At 38.0% G+C, this 19,942-nt stretch overlaps 2 protein-coding genes across 6 annotated transcripts; one reads left to right on the forward strand and one right to left on the reverse strand.

The window, feature by feature from the left end:
* Window positions 1-17: 17 nt before the first annotated feature.
* On the forward strand, window positions 18-12,493 carry rcl1 (RNA terminal phosphate cyclase-like 1). Its single transcript, XM_047373524.1, has 10 exons — window positions 18-42; window positions 1,241-1,528; window positions 1,908-1,979; window positions 2,686-2,861; window positions 3,877-3,951; window positions 4,083-4,207; window positions 4,505-4,630; window positions 4,721-4,877; window positions 10,656-10,759; window positions 12,321-12,493. The coding sequence occupies exons 1-10, from the start codon at window positions 18-20 to the stop codon at window positions 12,472-12,474; spliced, it is 1,302 nt and encodes a 433-aa protein (XP_047229480.1). The 3' UTR covers window positions 12,475-12,493.
* anxa3b (annexin A3b) lies at window positions 6,637-18,980 on the reverse strand. Of its 5 annotated transcripts, none has more exons than XM_047372454.1 (15): window positions 18,864-18,980; window positions 18,483-18,524; window positions 18,326-18,376; window positions 17,908-17,995; window positions 17,598-17,692; window positions 15,409-15,522; window positions 15,012-15,102; window positions 14,795-14,874; window positions 14,422-14,478; window positions 14,180-14,273; window positions 13,553-13,648; window positions 13,404-13,462; window positions 12,974-13,096; window positions 12,736-12,836; window positions 6,637-7,240 (listed from the first exon to the last, which is right to left on the reverse strand). In XM_047372454.1, the coding sequence occupies exons 2-14, from the start codon at window positions 18,492-18,494 to the stop codon at window positions 12,777-12,779; spliced, it is 1,020 nt and encodes a 339-aa protein (XP_047228410.1). In that variant the 5' UTR covers window positions 18,495-18,524; window positions 18,864-18,980; the 3' UTR covers window positions 6,637-7,240; window positions 12,736-12,776. The 5 variants fall into 5 exon arrangements, with proteins under 5 accessions (XP_047228410.1, XP_047228412.1, XP_047228413.1 ...); XM_047372456.1 differs by lacking the exon at window positions 6,637-7,240 and adding an exon at window positions 10,773-10,794; XM_047372457.1 differs by lacking the exon at window positions 6,637-7,240 and adding an exon at window positions 12,195-12,385.
* Window positions 18,981-19,942: the final 962 nt, after the last annotated feature.

Raw genomic sequence — 19,942 nt, forward strand, 5'->3', positions numbered from 1 at the left:
CTTTATACTGAATAAAGATGCCAAGAGTGTTATCCACTGCAGGTAAGTAATTATCTGTCTAAAGCCTTTTAACATAACCTCAATTCTGAAATATTCATCTAAAGCTAAAGCTAAAACAACAATGTAAGTTTGTTACACGACAAACCACTGGCAATGTAAAATGAGCGTTAATTAAATATAAAATACAGGTGAACAGCTGATAGATAGTACACAGCCTGGAATTCATCCAATTCGACAGATTTCCAAAGTGGGCAGCATGTCTTAATGAGGCATCCAGGGTTATGCTCCAGCTGGTGCTCTGTCTGAAATTCTGCTCAAACTACGCATAGCAGTGCGCCGGTTGCCTCGCCAGGTAACAAATGGTGTGAACCCACTTTTTGGTGGCAAGGACCCTTTAAGAGCACTGTTTTGTAAAAAGGAAACCAAAGTCGAAATGCGAATTGTCAGTTGGGTAAAGGGTAATTTCGCAGTTTTTTGGTCTAAGAACTAAATTGATGTACATTTTTTAAATCTATTAGTTTGGTTAAACATTATCCTTTTTTATTTATTTATTTAATCATTTATTTATTTTACAGTAAACTTATTGTCAGCTATAAAATATTTGAAAATATTTAAACACATATGTTTAAAAAAACAAGCAAACAAACAAACAAACAAAAAAAAAAACAATTCTGGTCTGGTAGTGGCAATTCAAAATAACAGGTTGTTATAACTAAAACAATATAACACTGTTTTCTGGCAGAGAATTACGTTTCTTTCATTCTTAATTTTTGTAAAACAAATGTGGTTACTTCCTAAAATTTGCAATTCCGAACAGAAAAAAAAATTATCTAAGGAAACAAAAGTAAAAAAGATTTCATAGGATTCTGTAGAAAAAAAGGAAAGAACATGAACATGAAAAAGAAAGTGTCCGCCAGTTTGTTCCATATAGGGTCTTATGATTTCAGTTTTTCTTTAGAAAATTCAGTTAACTTGTAAATATATATATATATATATATATATATATATATATATATAGATATATAGATATAAACCAGCTGATGAGTTTAACTTTTTATTTTTTTTTACCAACCAACAATAAATGGAATGGATGTCAAAAAGCCATATAACCTTTCTGAAAGAATAAAGCTGACACAAATAAAAAGAAACTCATTAAACAATTAGTATTTGCGTTTATTAACAAAACTAAGTAATAAACATAGAGACAACAATATACGTAAACCAATCTACGAATCGTAAGCTAACTTCAGCACCTTGTTTTTCGTCTTTGTTTTACCCTCCTTTCTTGCCGTACTTCCACCCCCCACCCCCCCCTCCCTCCCTCCCTCCCCCCTTGCTAACGTCTCATCCTGCACAAACACACGTGGATGTTTACCTACGCCAGCCACCAACAACAATAACATGGCAAGCGGACTCATGTACGACGGCTGCAATTTCTTCAGACAGCGGCTGGTTCTGTCGACGCTTAGCGGGAAGAATGTTAAGATAAAAAACATCCGCTCCAGAGACGACGAGCCGGGGCTCCGTGGTGAGTTTACAGCCCCGCTGTTAGCTCGGAGGCTAACGGGCTAGCTGCTACGCAGTTGGGAGTGTGTTTATGGCAGGCAGTCAGAGGGGGGAAATGATGGTAAACATTTGTCAATCATTTCAGAACCTTTCAAACAGTACTTTTTAAACGTGTTTTTCCTCTCATTTGTTTAACGTTTTTATATTTAAACGTGAATTATATTTTTTTACATTGTTTAATATAAATACGATAATTGCATTCAGAAATCACAAATTTCCTTTAGATGATGAAAAACAAATTTTAAAGTGGTTTATTCTAATATATATAAATTGTCATAATAGTCTCCTGAAGGTTTGTTTCCCTTTTTCTTGTAATGTAATTTTTTGTTTATTTGTTTTAGATTTTGAAGCCAGCTTCATCAGACTTCTCGACAAAGTGACCAATGGCTCCAGAATAGAGATTAATCAAACTGGTAAGGATTAAAATAAGGGCTGGTACTAGTACTTATTACCTCTGGCTGGTATTTTCCCCCTAGTTCTTTATATTGTTCTCTTTTTCACCCCACGTTGTTCAAATAGTCATTTTAACCTGTAAGAAGATTGAAATAACTCGGCATGACCAGCCATTAACTTAAGAGGACAGAAGAGACAATGAAAAAAAACACAGAAGCAATGAGCCAGGAGTACTTTCTATGAGAAACTAAAAACACTTTGCAGAGTTAGTGGCACATAGGAAAGGGACACAGTCAGACACAAAAACACCAAGACAGGAGTACTTTCTATGGGTAAGAAAAACAGAGAACTCAGAGGTAATGGCAACAATACTTAATAGCACCAGGAGAAAATTCTGTTTTGTATATGTCTAACATCTGTTTTTACTCTATGCTCTTAACTGTTCAAAAAAAATAAAATCTTCTACAAAGAATAAGAATTTATCCACATTTCTGTAAGCAGAATACGATGTGGAGCTTTTTCTTGTTGATAAGCAGAATTCAGCTGCAAGCAGTAAAATAAAATAAAAAAAATCTTCTCTCAAACAGTGTACCGCTGACTCTATTCACTATTGAGAAACCTTTGCTGGTACTTCTTGTCTTGTGTAAAAGTAAACATTTTTGTTAGTAATATCATTTAACCTTGTTGCAGATACATCCATTGACTTATTTTGACTGTCTCTGCCAGGTACTGTGTTATTCTACCAGCCTGGCCTGCTGTATGGAGGCTCGGTAGAACATGACTGTAACCCACAGCGTTCAGTAGGATACTATCTGGAAGCTTTGCTCATGTTGGCTCCTTTTATGAAGACTCCTTTGAAGGCAACTCTGAGGGGCGTGACAAATGACCCCACCGATCCAACGGTAAGTTTAAACATGACTGAAGGTTTTTAGGGTTCGTGCACAGCCTGAAAAGGTATGGAAACAGGAATTTGGTTTCTGTGTCTTTCTGGTCTGGATATGTATGGAAAATGAAAACAAAACTGCTGAAAAATATTTGTATTCCCAGACTTTATTCCATGTCCTATCTGTGTAAATGTTGCCATCTTCCATCTTTATGTCCTTCTTTCCTTGAAGACTTCCTTTCTACGTCCTCCGTCTTCTACTACCTTTCCATCCCTGTTCTCTTCCTTCCTTCCCCCCCCCCCCCCCCGGTATTTCCACAATAGTTCTATCCTGTGAACTTTAGCATTTTAAAACTAACACAAAGGACTCGGAACTCTGGGAAGTTCAATCTTGGAAAAAATCTTGATTTTTTTTTGATGGAAAATGTGTAGGAACCATTTAACTGGAGGTCTAAAGGCCTTCGTGGTGTAGCGAGGTAAGGCTGCGCCTTGGATCCAGGGCATCTGGGTTCCAATCCCGGTTGGGTCAAGACGCCCTTACTGCAGTTTATAGTGTAAAACCTTGCCAGGCTGTGATGGACCCCTGCACAAGAGAGTAGCCAAAAGGGCATCATCAACTGGACGTCTAAACTCTGGGTGATGATCAGCAGACAGAGAGGATGCCTCGTTGATCCGTCAGAAGCACTTGAAGCAATTAAATAGGTCTAATTATTTTGCATTAAGGATTTATTTTCCATCAGCTTGGGTATCTCCATGTCCTCGTGTGTTTGCGATGCTCCCTCTGCTGACCTTCTCTCACTGTTTTGGATAACAGTTTTCTGCTCCTGCAACTGCCAGGTTCTCTGATGTAGTAATGTCACCTCCTTGGAGATTGAATCATTTCCAAACCCATGGCTGATATGCAGCGTCATCTTTCACCTTATCCTTTGCTTTCTTGTTAGGTTAACAAGCCATTACTGCAAAAAATAAATAAATTCTTACAGTGCATCATCTTATTATTAGATGTTGTGATTTTATTGCTCTTTATCTTCTAGGTCGACCTGTTGAAGTCCACAGCTGTCCCTCTGATGAAGAAGTTTGGAATCGATGGAGAGGCCTTTGATCTAAAGGTGAGGACGCTGGTAATGTTGTACACCAGGGTCATTTTTGGAAGAAAATACATTTACATATAAAGCAGAGACACAACGATACAACCATGTGTGCATGCTTTTTCTGACTCTCCCTGCTGCTACTCCCTCAGGTGGTGAAGAGGGGGATGGCGCCTGGTGGGGGAGGAGAAGTAGTCTTCACATGTCCAGTCCACAAAACCATCAGGCCAGTTCAGCTGACCGAGCCAGGGAAGATTAAGAGAATCAGAGGAGTGGCGTATCCTTCTCACGCTTATTTCATTTTCAGCACTACAAAAGAAGATTTGCTAAACTTATACATCTGAGTAGCTTCCAGAAAAGAATAAGTCTAATGGTAAATTAGTTCCACAGCTTATTTTTTTGGACCTAAACACAATGGTGATGATGCATGAGAGTGTTTCTCACTGCTAAATGAAATTAAAACACCCTATTTTTATGTTTGTAAATAGAAGTTATTCCTCTGTTTCAGTTATTGATTTGAGCGTTTATACACACACTAATTTGGCCTTTGGAGCTCCTTGACTTCAACACTCAGATATTCAGTCCGAGTTTCTCCCCAGATGGGAAACAGGATCGTGGAGTCAGCCAGGAGCATTCTGAACCAGTTCCTCCCTGACATTTACATCTACACAGACCACATGAAAGGAGCCAACTCTGGCAAGTGAGTCTCTCCGTTCACGCAGTCTACCAAAAAGTGGTTTCTTTTTCTTCAGCTTCATGGAAGGATTGTATATTGTTTTTTCAACTGCAGGTCTCCAGGTTTTGGTCTAACGCTGGTGGCAGAAACACTGAACGGTTGCTTCCTCAGTGCAGAGATGTCATCCACGCCACAGGGGCAAGGAGACCCTGTCCTGCCAGAAGACCTTGGGAGAAATTGTGCCAAATTGCTCTTGGAAGAGGTGTACCGGGTAGGATTTTCGAATAGTGCCATATCGAACATGCTCCCACAGTTATGTCAAAGTGGTTTGTCTTTAAGGGAACAAAAGATGGGGTTTTTTAAGCTTCATATTCAAAGGTCCAAACTGATTTCCAGATGGGGTCCAAGTTCCAGAACAACTAGTAATGAGCAAATCCCTTTTAATTAAATTTGTAATGTTTAGGCTGTTATGATAAATAGAAACCTGGTGAGAAAAATGGCCTGTCTGCCTTGAAAAAGTTGTTTAGACCCAAGGCTCTTAAATTCATTTTGGTTTTTATCAGAATTCCTTTTATTTTTTCCAAAATAATTTTCTCATATTTTTTTGTTTTTCTTAATTCCATGTTTTACCAAGTAAACACATTCTTTTACCGAGAAATGATATAATTAAATGGTTAAACTTCAGTAACTCAGAAGAAAACTAAACCAAATTCATTAGCATTAATTTGTTTCTGTAAAGCTTTTAAGAATTTATCTGTCGATTATTTTGGTAATAAAAAATATTGCTTTATCTGAAAGTAAGAATCCTTTTTTGCAAAATAAAACCTCTTGAGATAAGAACGTAAAATTCACAGCATGTCATCCGTACTGCATCATCTGCAACAGTACTGTGATTGTGCTCAATCCCCAACAATCAGGTTCTCAGGAGCATCTTCTCTGCTTCAACGCAGGATCCACTGGGTTCTACAGAGTAGCTATTGTGTCCAAACACACTTTACCTAAAACACGTTTAGCTTTATCAACTAATTCAAAACAACCCTCTGACTCACATGCACACGGTTCCAAAAACCTTCAGTGGACAAGCATCTCACTCTGCTGAGCATCTTTGCACATAAGGGTGCTGATTCAATTCAAAACAGGTTTTCTTTGCGCTTGCCGTTATTTGTGTGTGGTCAAAACTCACAGGAAGATCTGTTCCCCTGTTTCACAAACTGTGTTTTCCTCTAAAGCCGTGCTGCCTTTCTCACACGGCTGTCGGTTGAGACTCAGCTAAGTAGGGTACTTCCCATGGGCTGTCAGGGAGCAAAACTAGCCATATATTACTATTTTACTGTGAACACCAGTGTAAAAGGTACATAGAGGCTTATATTGTTGGAGAAACCCCAGCCTTGTTAGGCCAAATCCCCCAGTTAACAAGCTTTACGACAAATACAATCTACAATCGTCCAATTCTACATAGTTATGTTTAGACTGGGTCTAGATTCACTTGCTGTTCAGTCAGTATCATATTCCAGACTTGAAGTTCAATATTAGATTTTGTATGTCTATTAATAAGGCATCACTTTTTCATTCCTTTGTGCAAATGAATAATCCATATATGACTTAACCAAAAAAAAAGTTTTTTTTTATTGTTTTATTTTGTTTATTACCACCAAAACCCTACGACAAATCTGCTTTTAAACAAAATAATAATCTCTAAAAAAATTTGATCTGGGATTTGAACCCAGGACCTTCTTGCTGCCATCAAGCTGCACATACAAAAGTGGTTTTGTTTCCACACATGGAAGTGAATTCAGCTCACCATAAAAATGAATTAGGTATGCTTGCAGAAATTTGAATTGTTTTGTTTCCAGTAAATTCATCTGATGGAGCCTAAAGATTTTTCAAACGATTGCATGAACATCTATTATAGGATTAGACGGGCTTAATTTTGTACAGATCAAAAAAGAATGAGCTAACTGATTAAATCTGTTGAGGTTTGGTATCTAGGTGTTGACCATGAGATAACACACTAATAGGACAATCAAGGATGGATTTGGTTAAAGCTGCACCATGGTGCTATGAAGCACCTCTGAAGCAGTCCTTTTTTTTTTTTTTTTATCTAATTTAACAAAACTGTAAAAGCCACATCTGTAACTGAACTAAAATGTATCGACAGAAACTGAAAACATTGTTTTTATATATAAAGAAATATTTCAGTAGAAAAGCCTCAGTCTCATGGAATATATGACAACAATTAAAATGCAACAAATGCAACTCTGAGAAGTCATATGGTGTAGTTTTCATTTCTTACTGTTTCTCTTCACATGAAACACAAACTTTAATACTGAAGCTATCTTTAAACTCTCTGCTTGCTTAGTCCTTAAAATCTGACATCTGCTTAAGAATGTATTTGGTTCCTTTGTTACTTGGACGAATGAAATCAGAATTTGTTGGAAATAGTTGACATACATGTGTTGAACACGTTATAATCTCTTCGTGCAAAGTTAGCTGCCCTTGTTTGCACACATTCTCTGGTAATGTCTTGTCTTCAGATCAGCTGAGAAACTGTTTCCCAACATCTGTGGCTCTTTTCTCCAGCTTTGCTGTGATGGTAGTTTGCAAAATGTCCTTGGATGCAGAAGAAGATTGGGTCTGGAAAGAAAACTCAGATTAAAATAAAAAGATGTGTTGATGATGCGCCAAAGCAAAAAGATGGTCAGCTTGTCGATGCAGCACATTTTTCTCCCTTTTCATTAGTTTAACAACCTTTTACACAAATCAAGCATAGCATTATGACCACTTGTCTAAAAGTGTGTTGTTCCCTTTTTGCTTCCAAAACACCCCTGACCCATTATAGCACGGACTAAGCTAGACCCCTGAAGTTGCTGCAATATCTGTGAAAAAGATGTTAGCAGAAGATCTTGTTAGTTGCGGGCTCCTTGGTTTAAACTTGTTCGTTCAGCACATACCATACATACTTGTTTGGATCGTCATCCGGGGAATTTGGAGATAAAGTCATTACCTCAAACCCGTTCTTCTCAAAGCAATCCTAAACCATTTTTGTTTTGTAGCATAGTGCGTTACCCTTCTGCAAGAGGCCACAGCCATGGGGAATGTTGTTTCTATGAAAAGGTGTACATTGTCTGCAAAGATTCTTAGGTAAATGAGCCTGTAATATCTTTTGGCTGAACATAAGGTTTCCCAGCACAACGTTGTCCAAAGCGTCACACTTTCTCCACAGCCCTTCCTCTTATAGTACGTCCTGGTGCGATGTGTTCCCTCAGTAGGCAGCAACAGTCACGCACCTGGACATCCACTCGATGTCAATGAATATGTGAGTCATCCACACAGGCCACCTTTTTTCATTCCTCCATGGTCCAGTTTGATGCTAACTTGCCCATTGTTGGCTGTATTAGTGGTGGAGAAGGGTTTGCATGGGCGCTGTGACTGGAATGTAGCTACGCAGCCCCATGTGCAGCAAACTGGAATGTCCTTAGTATTTTATCACCTACAATAGCTCATCTGTTGGATCGGCAACCCTTGTGTCCCCATATGCATCAATGAGCCTTGGTCACCCATGAACTTGTTCCTTCCTTGGATCACTTTCGCTTAAGGATGCCCCAATATAAAAATGTGGGCCAAAATCAATAAAGAAAACATAATCAGTGTTATTTGCTTCATCTGTCAGTGGTCATAATGATTTGCCTGATGGTGTGGGTAACAAGATTGGAAGATATTTACTTGCAAAATATTAGTATTTCTATCATTTACCTATTTGTTAATTTTTTGTGTTTGAAGATTAAAATTAATGAGTTGGGTAAAAGGTCTCTAAAGTGCGATGAAACAGGTTTTCTGTTTCAACAGAAAAAAAAATGTAATCTATTACTGATTATTTGTAATGAATGCATTAATTTCCAATGAAGCATAGATTGGAATTCATGTTTTCATAGTAAGTTTTTTTTACACTATTAATTAAACCCCATCAGAGTTTACTGTTTTCATTTATGGGAGACAGAAGTGGCACGGCTGGGAGTTTGATGAGGGAGCAGAACCGTGTTTCTTCAAACAGGGTTGGAAAATCAGGAATTCTTAACCAGAAATGATAAAAAAAAAAAAAAAAAAGAATGAAACGTGTCCATTTCCCACCTGTGTATTTGTTTTGCATTGACCACAGAGATAACCTGCTTGTTAACTCTACATACACACAGATCACCTCGCTTGGTCACAGGGGTAAACTAGGCAGCTTCCACAGAACATTTACAATGAGATTGTGTGTCTTCCACGCAGCTGGAAGACTTGGGCCTCTCTCATCGGAACCATGTGAGTCCAGTTAGCTGGTTCAGGGTAGCGCTGATTAACTCTGAAAGAGGAATATTGTTGAGGCATCCTCTTAACTCCAGGCATTAGTGCAGAGCAAGCCAGTTTCTCTTTGCTGCCTTCTAGAGCGGTAAGTTCAGAAGTGCTTGTTTTGAAAAAGCAGAATTTAAATTTTACAATTTCGATATATATATTAATCATAAAGTTAGCAAGAAAAAGAGAGACTGCGCAAGCAGATAGAGCATCTCAGTAAAAGCCGGTGAAGTTCTTGCTTTGGGAAAGTATGTTTTGAAATTTGAGGGACATTTTTAGGATTTGTGTTTAGGGTGATGCGTGGGTTTCCTGGATGTTTCTGTTTGTTTTATGGTTAATCAGTACAGTCAGCTAGTAGCGCAACGTCCAAACACTGTGGACAACTTGTTTTCTAAAGCAACGTCAACACTCAACAGGAGCTGATGTAAGTGTAGCACTCTATTATAACTTAGTTCTTAGTGTCGGACTATTTTTGCTCTAGATGCATGTCTTTATTAATCAGCACAATGTTTGTATACTTAATTTTTATGTTTTATTTAAACCAAATATGTGGCAACAAATCATGTTCAGCCGGGATTAGCAAACAAGCTTTTGGCTTTAACCTTCTGTGTTCGTTTTTGCTCACCAATAAAATATTAAAACTAGCTCTGTATGCAGCAGACTTACAGGTTTAATTAACGTCTCTTAATTATTTGGATGTTAATGTTTTGGTCTCTTAAAGTGTTAGTTGGGGTTTTCTGTTGGGAAAATGATTATATGTTGCTCTGAGAATTCAATTGCATGTTGCTCTGAGGATTATAGGGACTTTTCCATAAGTTGCTTTCCAAAGGCTGTTGACCACATCCTAGACAGGCAGGGTGTAAAAGTAGCAGCTATAAATTTAAGTGCTGCCTTTTGTCTCTTAGTTTGCTCTGCAGTTAAGTGAAAATGAACAGCTTTTTCAGGAGTTACTTATGTAGTTTCATTCCAGGAGAAAAAAAGGTAAGCTTTTATTATCAGTAATTATTTTATTGGCTTATTTTTTTTGCAGTTTAGCAGAGTTACATTTAGAATAATAATGATAAGGTTAAAATATACAGTATGGCAGAAAAGAAAAAAATGGAAACTCAAGAGCAGGAAAAGCTCGTCTTAAACCGTTAAAAATGTTGGAAGTAAAGCAGTGGCACATGTTTTCAAGCTTGCTGAGGAATTTGGTTGACAAAAACGTTGGCCCCGTTGACAATATAAATCCTGTTGTCATCCTTCCACAGTGTTTTCAGTGTTGCGGTGATTGAATCATAATTCTGCTGACGAGCTGTCACGATACTGCATGACTGGGCCAAACAAGTTCTTCAGAACAGATGCACAAAGTCTGGAGTTATGCTTAAGCTGTAGCTCCGCATCTCGGGGTGATGGTAGCAAGACAAATGTGGTTTAGAAAATACACCTGGGTGTGTCCAGTTGTGCATAACCCTTTACTTTTGTTGAGTAATCAATGTGGCATGTATTAACTTGACCGCACAGAATGGATCCTCTGTCCACTAAATGTGACCAAGACTTTGTGCAGTAGGCAAAGACTGTTAAATAATGGTATAGATTTTTCTTTATTCATGTTTGTCTTTAAGCTCAGACATATTTAGCGGTTCACTTCTTTCTAAACATCCCCACCCCTGTGATGTACTTTGTGGTTGTTTTCCAGTGCTAAAAAGTAGCTTTTTTTTTTTTCTCTCCACTGTAGGGCGGCTGTGTGGATTCATCCAATCAGAGTCTAGCGCTGCTCCTGATGACCCTTGGCCAACAGGACGTGTCAAAAGTCCTGCTCGGCCCTCTGTCACCATACACGTAAGCAGCTGTCATCCAGTACTTTCAAAACCCTCCTATCATGACAAAAAAAAAGGAAGACGAGCCTGCAGGTAGTTACTCTTCTACTAGATATGGTATGGCAGCTAACAATAATTCAAAGTTCTTCTTCTGTGGTTAGGGATTTATCAATTGTGAGCCTATTTTTCCCTAAATGTTTTAGCTCGTCAGCTGAAAGTCGTGCCAGTTCTTAAAACAAACTGCTGCTGCCGTTCATAGTAAGAGTTGGAATCTGTGCACAGCTGAACCAGATTTCTGTTTTCTACAAACAGGAAACCAGCTTATTCTGCAGCAGAACTATTGAACGTCAAATAAATACATCTATCTGCGAGTGGGACTACAAAGCATTCATACAGTTTCTTCTTTTTCACATTGCAACCACAAACACATTCTCAGTCAGGTTCAAGGGAGTGTTTCTGAAAACCATTTTTCAAGTCTTGCCACAGATTCTAAGTTGGATTTGGTTCTGAGGTTTGACTGGGTCATTCTGACATATATGCTGTCATCGACCACACCAACATAGGTCTTCAGTAAGGATAGTGTGTTCAGGGTGAGGTGCAGTGTTTGTGTTTTGCCATCCATTATGTTTTGCATGTAGGCCAAAAATTCAATTTTGGTCTCATTAGAGCAGAGCACTTTCTTCCGTGAACATCTGTGTTTTGATAGGCTTGCAGTTGTGCCATTTCCTTTCCATTTTTTAGACAATGGGTTAAGCAGTTTTTTGTGAGATGTTCAAGGTGTGGGATATTATTTTATTACTTAACCCAGCTTTAAATATCTCCACCACTTTATCCTTGGACGGTTTGGTGTGTTCTTTTGTCTTCATGATGTTTGTTCTCTAGCAAGCCTCTGAGGGCTTCACAGAACATCTGGATTTCTACTGAGATCAAATTGAGAACAGATGTGTGACTTTAGAAAGGAATTGCAATGGACTTTATTTAGTGGTATCAGAATAAAGAAGGATGAATACAAATCCAAGCTAAGCTTTCTTTCACCTTCATACCTGTGCAACACTTAATATTTGTATTATATTTATATCATATCTTTATATTTATTTGTTTCTGGTTGTAATGGGACAAGATGGGGGCGTTTTTAAGGGGTATTCTTACGTTTCCAAAGCACTGTAAACCTCTTATTTTTGTAACAAATCTGACTGACTTTAATATTTTAAGATGTGTGAAGCATTCAGTCTTTTATATTTTAATATAATGAGTTTAAATGAGAGTTTAAGCTGAACTCGATAAATCTCCCAGTCTTCATAAGGAGCGAACTATGAACTGTCCATTTTCAGTTATCATGGTACCGGTGCTGTGTTCCTCTCAAGTACAGTACTATGATAACTGAAGATTGGCAGTGCCATCACAAAACACTCTCCATCGTACTCAGATGATGTTGAAAACTCTTTGTAATAGGATCATTAGTTTTTTCTGCAAACATTTTTATTTGATTCAAATTTTAGCTTTAAAAAGTTGCATGTAATATGCAGGAAATATAAGGCAGACTCCAAAGTAGAAAAATAAAACTGTCTTCTCTTTCTCTCTAGGATGGAGTTCTTGAGGCACATCAGGGATTTCTTCCAAATTATGTTCAAGATTGAGGTCCAGAAGCCTTTAGACGATGAACGGAAAGGTGGAGATAAAGTTTTGATGACCTGTGTCGGGGTCGGCTATAGTAATATAAGCAAAACTGTTAAATAAAATCAGTTTTTTGTAGAAATGTTGACTTGTGCATTTGTTTTATTTTTCTCAGCCCAAAAACGTGAATAAGTTGTTTTTTGTTTCAGTTATGGATGGAGGGTTTGCAAGACGTTAACACAGGACAGTATCAATAAAAGGAGAACAATTTAGAGATATAACACATATATAACTCTGTCTTTTAAAGCATTACTAGATTATTTCCATTCATTTGGGTTAAATGGATCACTTAATAGGTCTTCAGTTGGTTATTGTTCATCCCACCTGCTCCAGGTTGTACTTGAAGACATTGGTGCTTGGAAAAGTCAGCCATCTTGGCCACACAGCCGCTTGAGGGTTTTACCATAATCACCCGACACCTCAGACTGTACATATATTAAGAGAGAGAAAACAAAGATTACATGAGGACAAAATTTAACCATAATTGAAAACAAAATAATTTAGGAAACGAGACATTGAAGCTGTTAAGCTTGTTTTTAATAATTAAGCTAAATCCACTGACCTCTAACTGGTTGTAGAGTGTGCATCCAAACATCTTCTTGTATTCTGCTTTGATGTCCATTAGATCGATCTCCGAGCGACTGACCAGGATTCTTGTTAGCGTGGACTCTGTGGTTCCAGCTCCCTGAACGAAGCATAAAAAGAAATAAATTGATGTTTGTGAAATTTCCTTAAAACGTTTCGGTCTATCCCCTGACGTCCTTTGTGATAGTTTTGCTTTGACATGTGCAGCTTCACTGTTTTTTTGTTCCCTGATTTAGATTGCAGCCTCTCTACCGGTTGCTGAAGCAGCAACAGTGAAACATGGCTTAAAATTCCTTTCCACACCACCAACCAATGAGAACAGGCAGATTTGTTATAAAAACAGTAATCAAAACGTATCCAGGCTTTATTAGGTAGTGGTTTGTTTCTAGATGAAGTGTTGATTTTACCTTCATGGCCTTGAAAAGCCTCTCAGCAAAGTATGCAGGGAGATTCTCGACACACTTCACTAGACGGAGAACAGATTGAGGTTAATATTTAAAGGGTCCCAGTAGATGAAGACAGCTTGTGTTTCTGCTGTAGAAACTGTTTGGCTTACCAATAGCAACCAGGAGGTTCTCCAAATGTCCAGACATCTCGCTTTTAATGCTTTCCTGCAGAGTCTTCTTGCTAATACTCTTGTACTCGATCACAGCTGCCGGAACAAACCAGAAAAACACATTTGTACTTTTTCAGGCCAGTGATTGGTTTTAATAAGGTTTGTACTCGTCTTCAGTTTATCCTGGACTGGTTTGCGGGGGCGGCAGCAGTCTAAGCAGAGATGCCCAGACTTCCCTTTCCCCAGACACCTGAGGCGTTCCCAGGGCAGCCGAGAGACATAGTCCCTCCGGAGTGTCCTAGCTTGTCCCCCGGGCCTCCTCCCAAGGGAGGCATCTGAAATAGATGCCTGAGCCACCTCAACTGACTCCTCTCGATGTGGAGGAGCAGCGGCTCCAAGCTCTCCTTGACATTGCAGCCCTATTTTTACATCACTTTAATGCTGATACACTTGGAATTTCTTCAATGAGAGACAAATTAATGACAGAATCATCTATTTCATTCTTCTTTTTTGAAAAAGCAGTGGCTAAAAATATAATCAAATGCTGCCTTTAATGAATATATAAACATTTCACAAGGACAGTAATAAAATTAGTAAATGTTGAGGAGACATTAATGGTAAACCCACTTTGTCGAAGCTGAGGAACACTCCTGTGGCACAGGATGTCAATAAACTTCTCCTCATCAGTTCCCCACTTCTTTTCTCCCGCCTCATACAGTGCCTGTATGGGACAAGTACGGTCATTTAGGGTTAGGGTTTCACAAGCTTTGAGGCTGCTTAATTGTCAGTCAAACTACAAGAGTAATAACGGCTTAAAAAAGCCGTCAACTTAGTTTAAGAATAAATTTGTTCAAGTTAAAAAAAGATACCTTGGCATCTGCTTTAGCTTTTGCTGTGTCCACATTGGTGCTCTCGTCTCTCTTTCCCTGTGAAAGTGGACGGATAAGCATGGCATTTTAGGAAATCAGTAAAGATGTTTTCAGGTATCAATTTTAGATTTTCACAACTCCAACAGTTAAGAGAGACATAACTAAACAATTAACTTTGACAGTTTTCTAGAAAATCCACAAAAATAAGTCTTGTTTTGGGTTGTTAATCTGTGCTTTCCAAGGTATTCAGCATGTAGACTGTTGTAAATTGTTGGAATATCTTTGGAATGTTAACGGCTTCCCACCTACTAAGTAAATGTGCTGTTGCAGGGAGTGCCGCATCACAGCATGGTTTCAGTTTAATGTACAATACCTCAGCCAAGATGAGTAATGCTTTGCCATAATCCCCAGATACTTCTGACTTCAGATCTTGAATCAACAGTCTTCCGGTTTCTGGAATGAAACAGCAGAATCTACTAAATTTCACTTTATTTTCAACTAACGTTTTGCAGTATGAACAAGCTATTAATTATTTTCCAGGTTCAGTGGCTAGATGCACTGTAAAATTCATTTGTTCTTAGGTGACATACCTTTATGGTACACATCAGACAGGGCTTTAATCTGTTTGTTGGATATGGAGGCAAAGATTTCTGTCAGAGTGCTCTCAGTGGTCCCTGGACCCTGGATTTAAAAATAGAAAGTAATGTTATTAGTTAAAATAAAGCCTCAATTAATAAATATAACTTACATAGGAAATAATTGTGAACAAGTGCAGTTTTGAGCCAAAAATGCAAAAAATCATTAGTAATGCCAGCATTAACACAATTTTAACACAATTTCGATACAAGTCTTAAACTTTTTCTTATAATGGTTTGTCACACGTAACAGACACGTTTTGGACAATGTCCGTAAAACAAAAACTCAGTTAACAATATAGCCTGGTGCATGAAAATCTTTACTTATGCATATTAATCAACTAAGTCTAACCTTCATCGCTTTCATGACTTCATGGCAGTCGTAGACAGCAGGAGGTGTTACCAAAGCCACTAGCAAATCCTCGAAGTCTCCGTGGGTCTCGCCCTTCAAGTCGGCCACTAATGTCTAATGGAGGGACATAAGAAACTTTGGGTTGGCTTTGTCTACAAAAGGACAATAAATGTTCTTGTAAAGGTAATCATACAATTTGTCATGTTACAACCACAAACCTATATGAATTTTACTGGGATTTTAATGTGATTGACTGACACAAATCAGGTGCACATTCTCGAAATGTTTTTTTTTGTTTGTTTGTTTGTTTTACAAATAAAATCATTTTATTTGTGTTGTGCGCATTTTTATTTAGCCCCCTTTAAAAACACAATGTCCAGAGTGAAACATGGAGGTGGCTGCATTATACTACGGGAATGCTTTTCTTCATCATGGAATGAGAAGCTGCTCAGAGTTGATGGGAAGCTGGTTCAAGTAAAATATAGAGAAATCCTAGAAGAAAACCTGTTAGAGGCGGATATTTACCTTCCAGTAGAACAACCCTAAACATTCAGCCAGAGATACAATTGAATGATTTAGATAATTTAATTTTTTTCCATTACAAGCTATGCTTGTAAATGCAAGCATAGCGAGCATTTACATTACTGGTTTTTCCAGTCAGGTACCTGTTTTTTGGAACCTACTCAGGAGCAATTAAGATTGGGGCTGATTAGGGTACATGTGACATGAACAGAATACTGTTCACTGATTGGCCATGGGAAGAGGACACATGAGAAGGTTTTTTTAAAGAGGTAGTGCAGGGAAAAGTTAATAAAATTCAAAAGTGACCGCAATAATATTAATGGCTGGAGCGGGCCAAACCGAAAAATTATTTTAATATTTACAAATCATAAACCATGCCTGAAAGAAAAGAAAAAAGACAGATCAGGTTTCCGGATTACATGCTGGAGGGGCGCGCTGTATATAACATCCTAAATCCGCTGATCATACATAAAATCAGCTGTTCAGACACACATATACATCTCCGACAAAACAATTTCACCATGAAACAGCGTGTTTGGTTCGGAAATTTGTTGACGGTCCTTAAGCGAACCAGCATCTGCAGGAGGAGGGAGCAGGCAGACAGCAGCTTCCCGTAATCAGACTGCCTGCATCGGGTCATACGGGAGGAAGACCGCACGGAATCTGCAGTGTGTGAATATGCAATATCCATCCTAAAACTAACTTGTGCTTTTAAGTCCTTGTCCTCTTTATTGCCATGGCTGAGACAAGAACTTCCTCAGAAAGCCCAAAATTGTAACTTCTTCAGGCAAACTTGGGAGGACTACCAGTCTAGACAGGGGCATTTCTCCTTTCTATTTATCCTGTCACGCCCCTCCTCACATCAGAACTTCTGAGCCTTATTTTATTAGTTCTGACTGGGCTGTGGTCCAGATAATTATCCCATTTTATATATGAAAAAAACATGACATTCCAGCATATACAATAATACTAACATTTGTATTTTGCTTATATATATATATATATATATATATATATATATATATATATACACATACATACATACACACACACACACACACACATATATGTGTGTGTGTGTGTGTGTGTGTGCGTATGTATAGATAGATAGATAAGATAGATAGATAGATAGATAGATAGATAGATAGATAGATAGATAGATAGATAGATAGATAGATAGATAGATAGATAGATAGATAGATAGATAGATAGATAGATAGATAGATAGATAGATAGATAGATAGATAGATAGATAGATGTTACAATGTCACACAGTAACGTCAATAGCGGCACAGCGCATTAAACTGACAGCTGGAAGCGGGGCTTCACGCCATAGCTTTAGCCGTCAGTGAGTCAATGGACACACAACAGGTTTTGTGCAGAGTAGAGCGAGACTGAGTGTAGAGACATGTGGCCTAAGTAAAGTCCATGGAAAAGGGACATATGAGTGGCCTAGTCAAAGTGCACACAAAAAACCAATTTAGAATCTGTGGCAGGACATGCAAATTGATGTTCACAGGTGCTCTCCGTCAAATCTGAATGAGCTTGAGAAAAAAGACAAATACTAAAAAAACATACAGCTTCAATGTGATTTTTAAACATATTGACTCAGGTTTCGGAACAAGGGGTTATTAATACCAGGCACCCTATATTCTCTATTCATATACCCTTCCAGTGGCTTTCTGATAAGCTGTGCCGATAAGCTGACGCTGGGCATTACTTCGTTGGGTCAGCACCTCAATCAGTGTCTTCTCTGTTGTACCTGAGATGAGAAAAAAAACCCACTAAATATAACACTTTCAGCATTCTTACATAGAAACTTTAGAACTATTTATTTCACCTTTTCACTCCTTTGTCTCCTTTAAATGGAGCATGCACATCATTTCTAAATTATTACTAGTGTTTAACATATTTTGTTGATCTATACAGCCCATAATGTTTATTATTGGAGATGATAACTATAATTTATTAACTCACCAAGGCCTTCCATGGCTTTCCTCAGAGCCGCAACATCTTCTTCCACCTTAAAATTAGTTGTTTCCTTCACAGTTCCTCTGGCATTTGACTGGGAAACACCAATTCAAAATAAGCAATTATAAATAATACAAGATTCAGTTGATCATAAAACCCCATACTGTAAAAAGTTCTCTATTAAGGTAAAAAAGACAAATTGGATCGAATCAACTCATCCTCACATAAAAAAGTTGCATTCATTCAAACCCACATATGTGGAGAGCAAAGCGTCTCTTTTAATATTATACAGATTCGTCTCTTATATTACATTTCAATGAACACCTTAAGAATCATACAGTTTTTAAATCATCATAACCATATATCCATATCTCCATAAATAGATTATGCAGGCCTAAATAAATAAAAAACAAGTTCAACTTACGGTTACAGTCACTGAAGAGGAGGGAGAGTCTAAGAGCATCTCCAGATCATCCTGCAACACACGTTAAAAAATAATGTTTTTTTTTCTACATTGCACCCAAATATATATATATATATATATCAAATTAAACTACTAAAGACATTGTTGAACTACTCACCCAAACAGACATGTTTGTGGTTGTAGAGAAAAACGTTTAAACCTGGAAAGGAAACAAATATAACAGGATCAATAACCCCCATTTTTTCCATTGTGGTTCGGCTTATTTATCGCCTCATGTCCCTGGTTTTCTTTCTGTACATCTTGTCCATTGTGTACTTTAATTAGTCCACTTTATCCCTTGTGGTTTGAATAGTCCAGAAACGCGTGTGCACGAAGAGAACCGCAGAAAATAAAAGTATGCAACGTCGATGACTCCATACTAGAAAAAACAGACTCTTTCCGGAACGGCGAAGGGTAACAAAACAAAACTTGAAACACTGTAAGCAAATAAGAACATATGTCAGGGGTAAAAATTAAAGAATAGCATGTTTTTTCTTACCGGATAAGCTGATAGAAAGGTAATTTCACGGTGATCACAGGCTGCCACTCCTTTCTACGAAGTTGGGAAAGGGGGAACGCCCGCTTTAGGCTGAATCATTCAACTCCTCCTCTCTTGTGCAAATCTGTGTCTCAGAAAGCTACTTATGCAAACTCTCTGTATTAGAAGCGAATTTCTTTACAGATTTTGTTTATGTAAATTTTTAACCACAACTACGTTGCAGTAATGCTGAAAAGGAAATCCAGATGATTTAGATTGTGATCAATGGCAGCAGTGTTTGGTTCGGTGTTGAAATGTCCACATCATGTCAAGGCCCAAATCCCACAGATAAGATTAATTACACATTTTATGTTTCTTTGACATGTCCTTCCTCTTCTGACTCCTAACAAATAGTCATTGGAACCAACGTTTATGGATGGGGTTATTCAACCTTAAAACTCTTAAAACCGATAAATCCGTTAAAATAACACACCGTTTCACATTTTCTGATCTAATTCCCGTGTTAAGAAGAACTCACAACCCAAAACTGTACAGAGATGCTTTTGAGGTCGGAACGAGGTCAGAGAAAACTTGTCACCGTGATCCATTATTCATTCATTACGTCATCAACCGCTGTAAGTGTAGATTTATACAAATAAAACATTAAAAACACTGGAAATCACACCCAGAACTTGGAATGTATCACTGACTATTTATCACTTCAGTTTCATGGAAACAATTTCAATCATTTTTTATTTTTTTTTCTAAAAACGCTGTTTTGTTGGTATCAGTCACGAACAGTGCTCCCACCACCCTCGAGGGTGGATCTCAACGGGCCATCCGGGGAACTCGTCGCCGGATGACAGATGATGCAAACCCGCCTTCTCTGTTTATGCAGATGTGTGGTATATATACCCTAAGTTTAGTCTGAAAGGAGACAATCTGCACTTTTAAATGATTATTAAACTGTCGTGTACAATCTGTAAAAGTATATTTCGCTTTATTATTAGATTAAAAGTGGAAATTGATACACTATTTTGAAGAATCATGGACAGAAAGAAGGAAAAAATGCTAAAGTGATACACTCTCTCCACTCATGT

Source organism: Girardinichthys multiradiatus, chromosome 8, assembly GCF_021462225.1.
Source record: "Girardinichthys multiradiatus isolate DD_20200921_A chromosome 8, DD_fGirMul_XY1, whole genome shotgun sequence".
Taxonomy (NCBI): domain Eukaryota; kingdom Metazoa; phylum Chordata; class Actinopteri; order Cyprinodontiformes; family Goodeidae; genus Girardinichthys; species Girardinichthys multiradiatus.

Coding starts and splice junctions, on each gene's coding strand:
- rcl1 (XM_047373524.1), top strand. CDS start 18: ATGCCAAGAGTGTTATCCACTGCAG. Junction 1,529..1,907: donor CGACGAGCCGGGGCTCCGTG/GTGAGTTTACAG, acceptor TATTTGTTTTAG/ATTTTGAAGCCAGCTTCATC. Junction 1,980..2,685: donor AATAGAGATTAATCAAACTG/GTAAGGATTAAA, acceptor TGTCTCTGCCAG/GTACTGTGTTATTCTACCAG.
- anxa3b (XM_047372454.1), bottom strand. Junction 17,693..17,907: donor GAAAGCCATGGAAGGCCTTG/GTGAGTTAATAA, acceptor TTCTCATCTCAG/GTACAACAGAGAAGACACTG. Junction 13,463..13,552: donor GAACCTCCTGGTTGCTATTG/GTAAGCCAAACA, acceptor TTCTCCGTCTAG/TGAAGTGTGTCGAGAATCTC.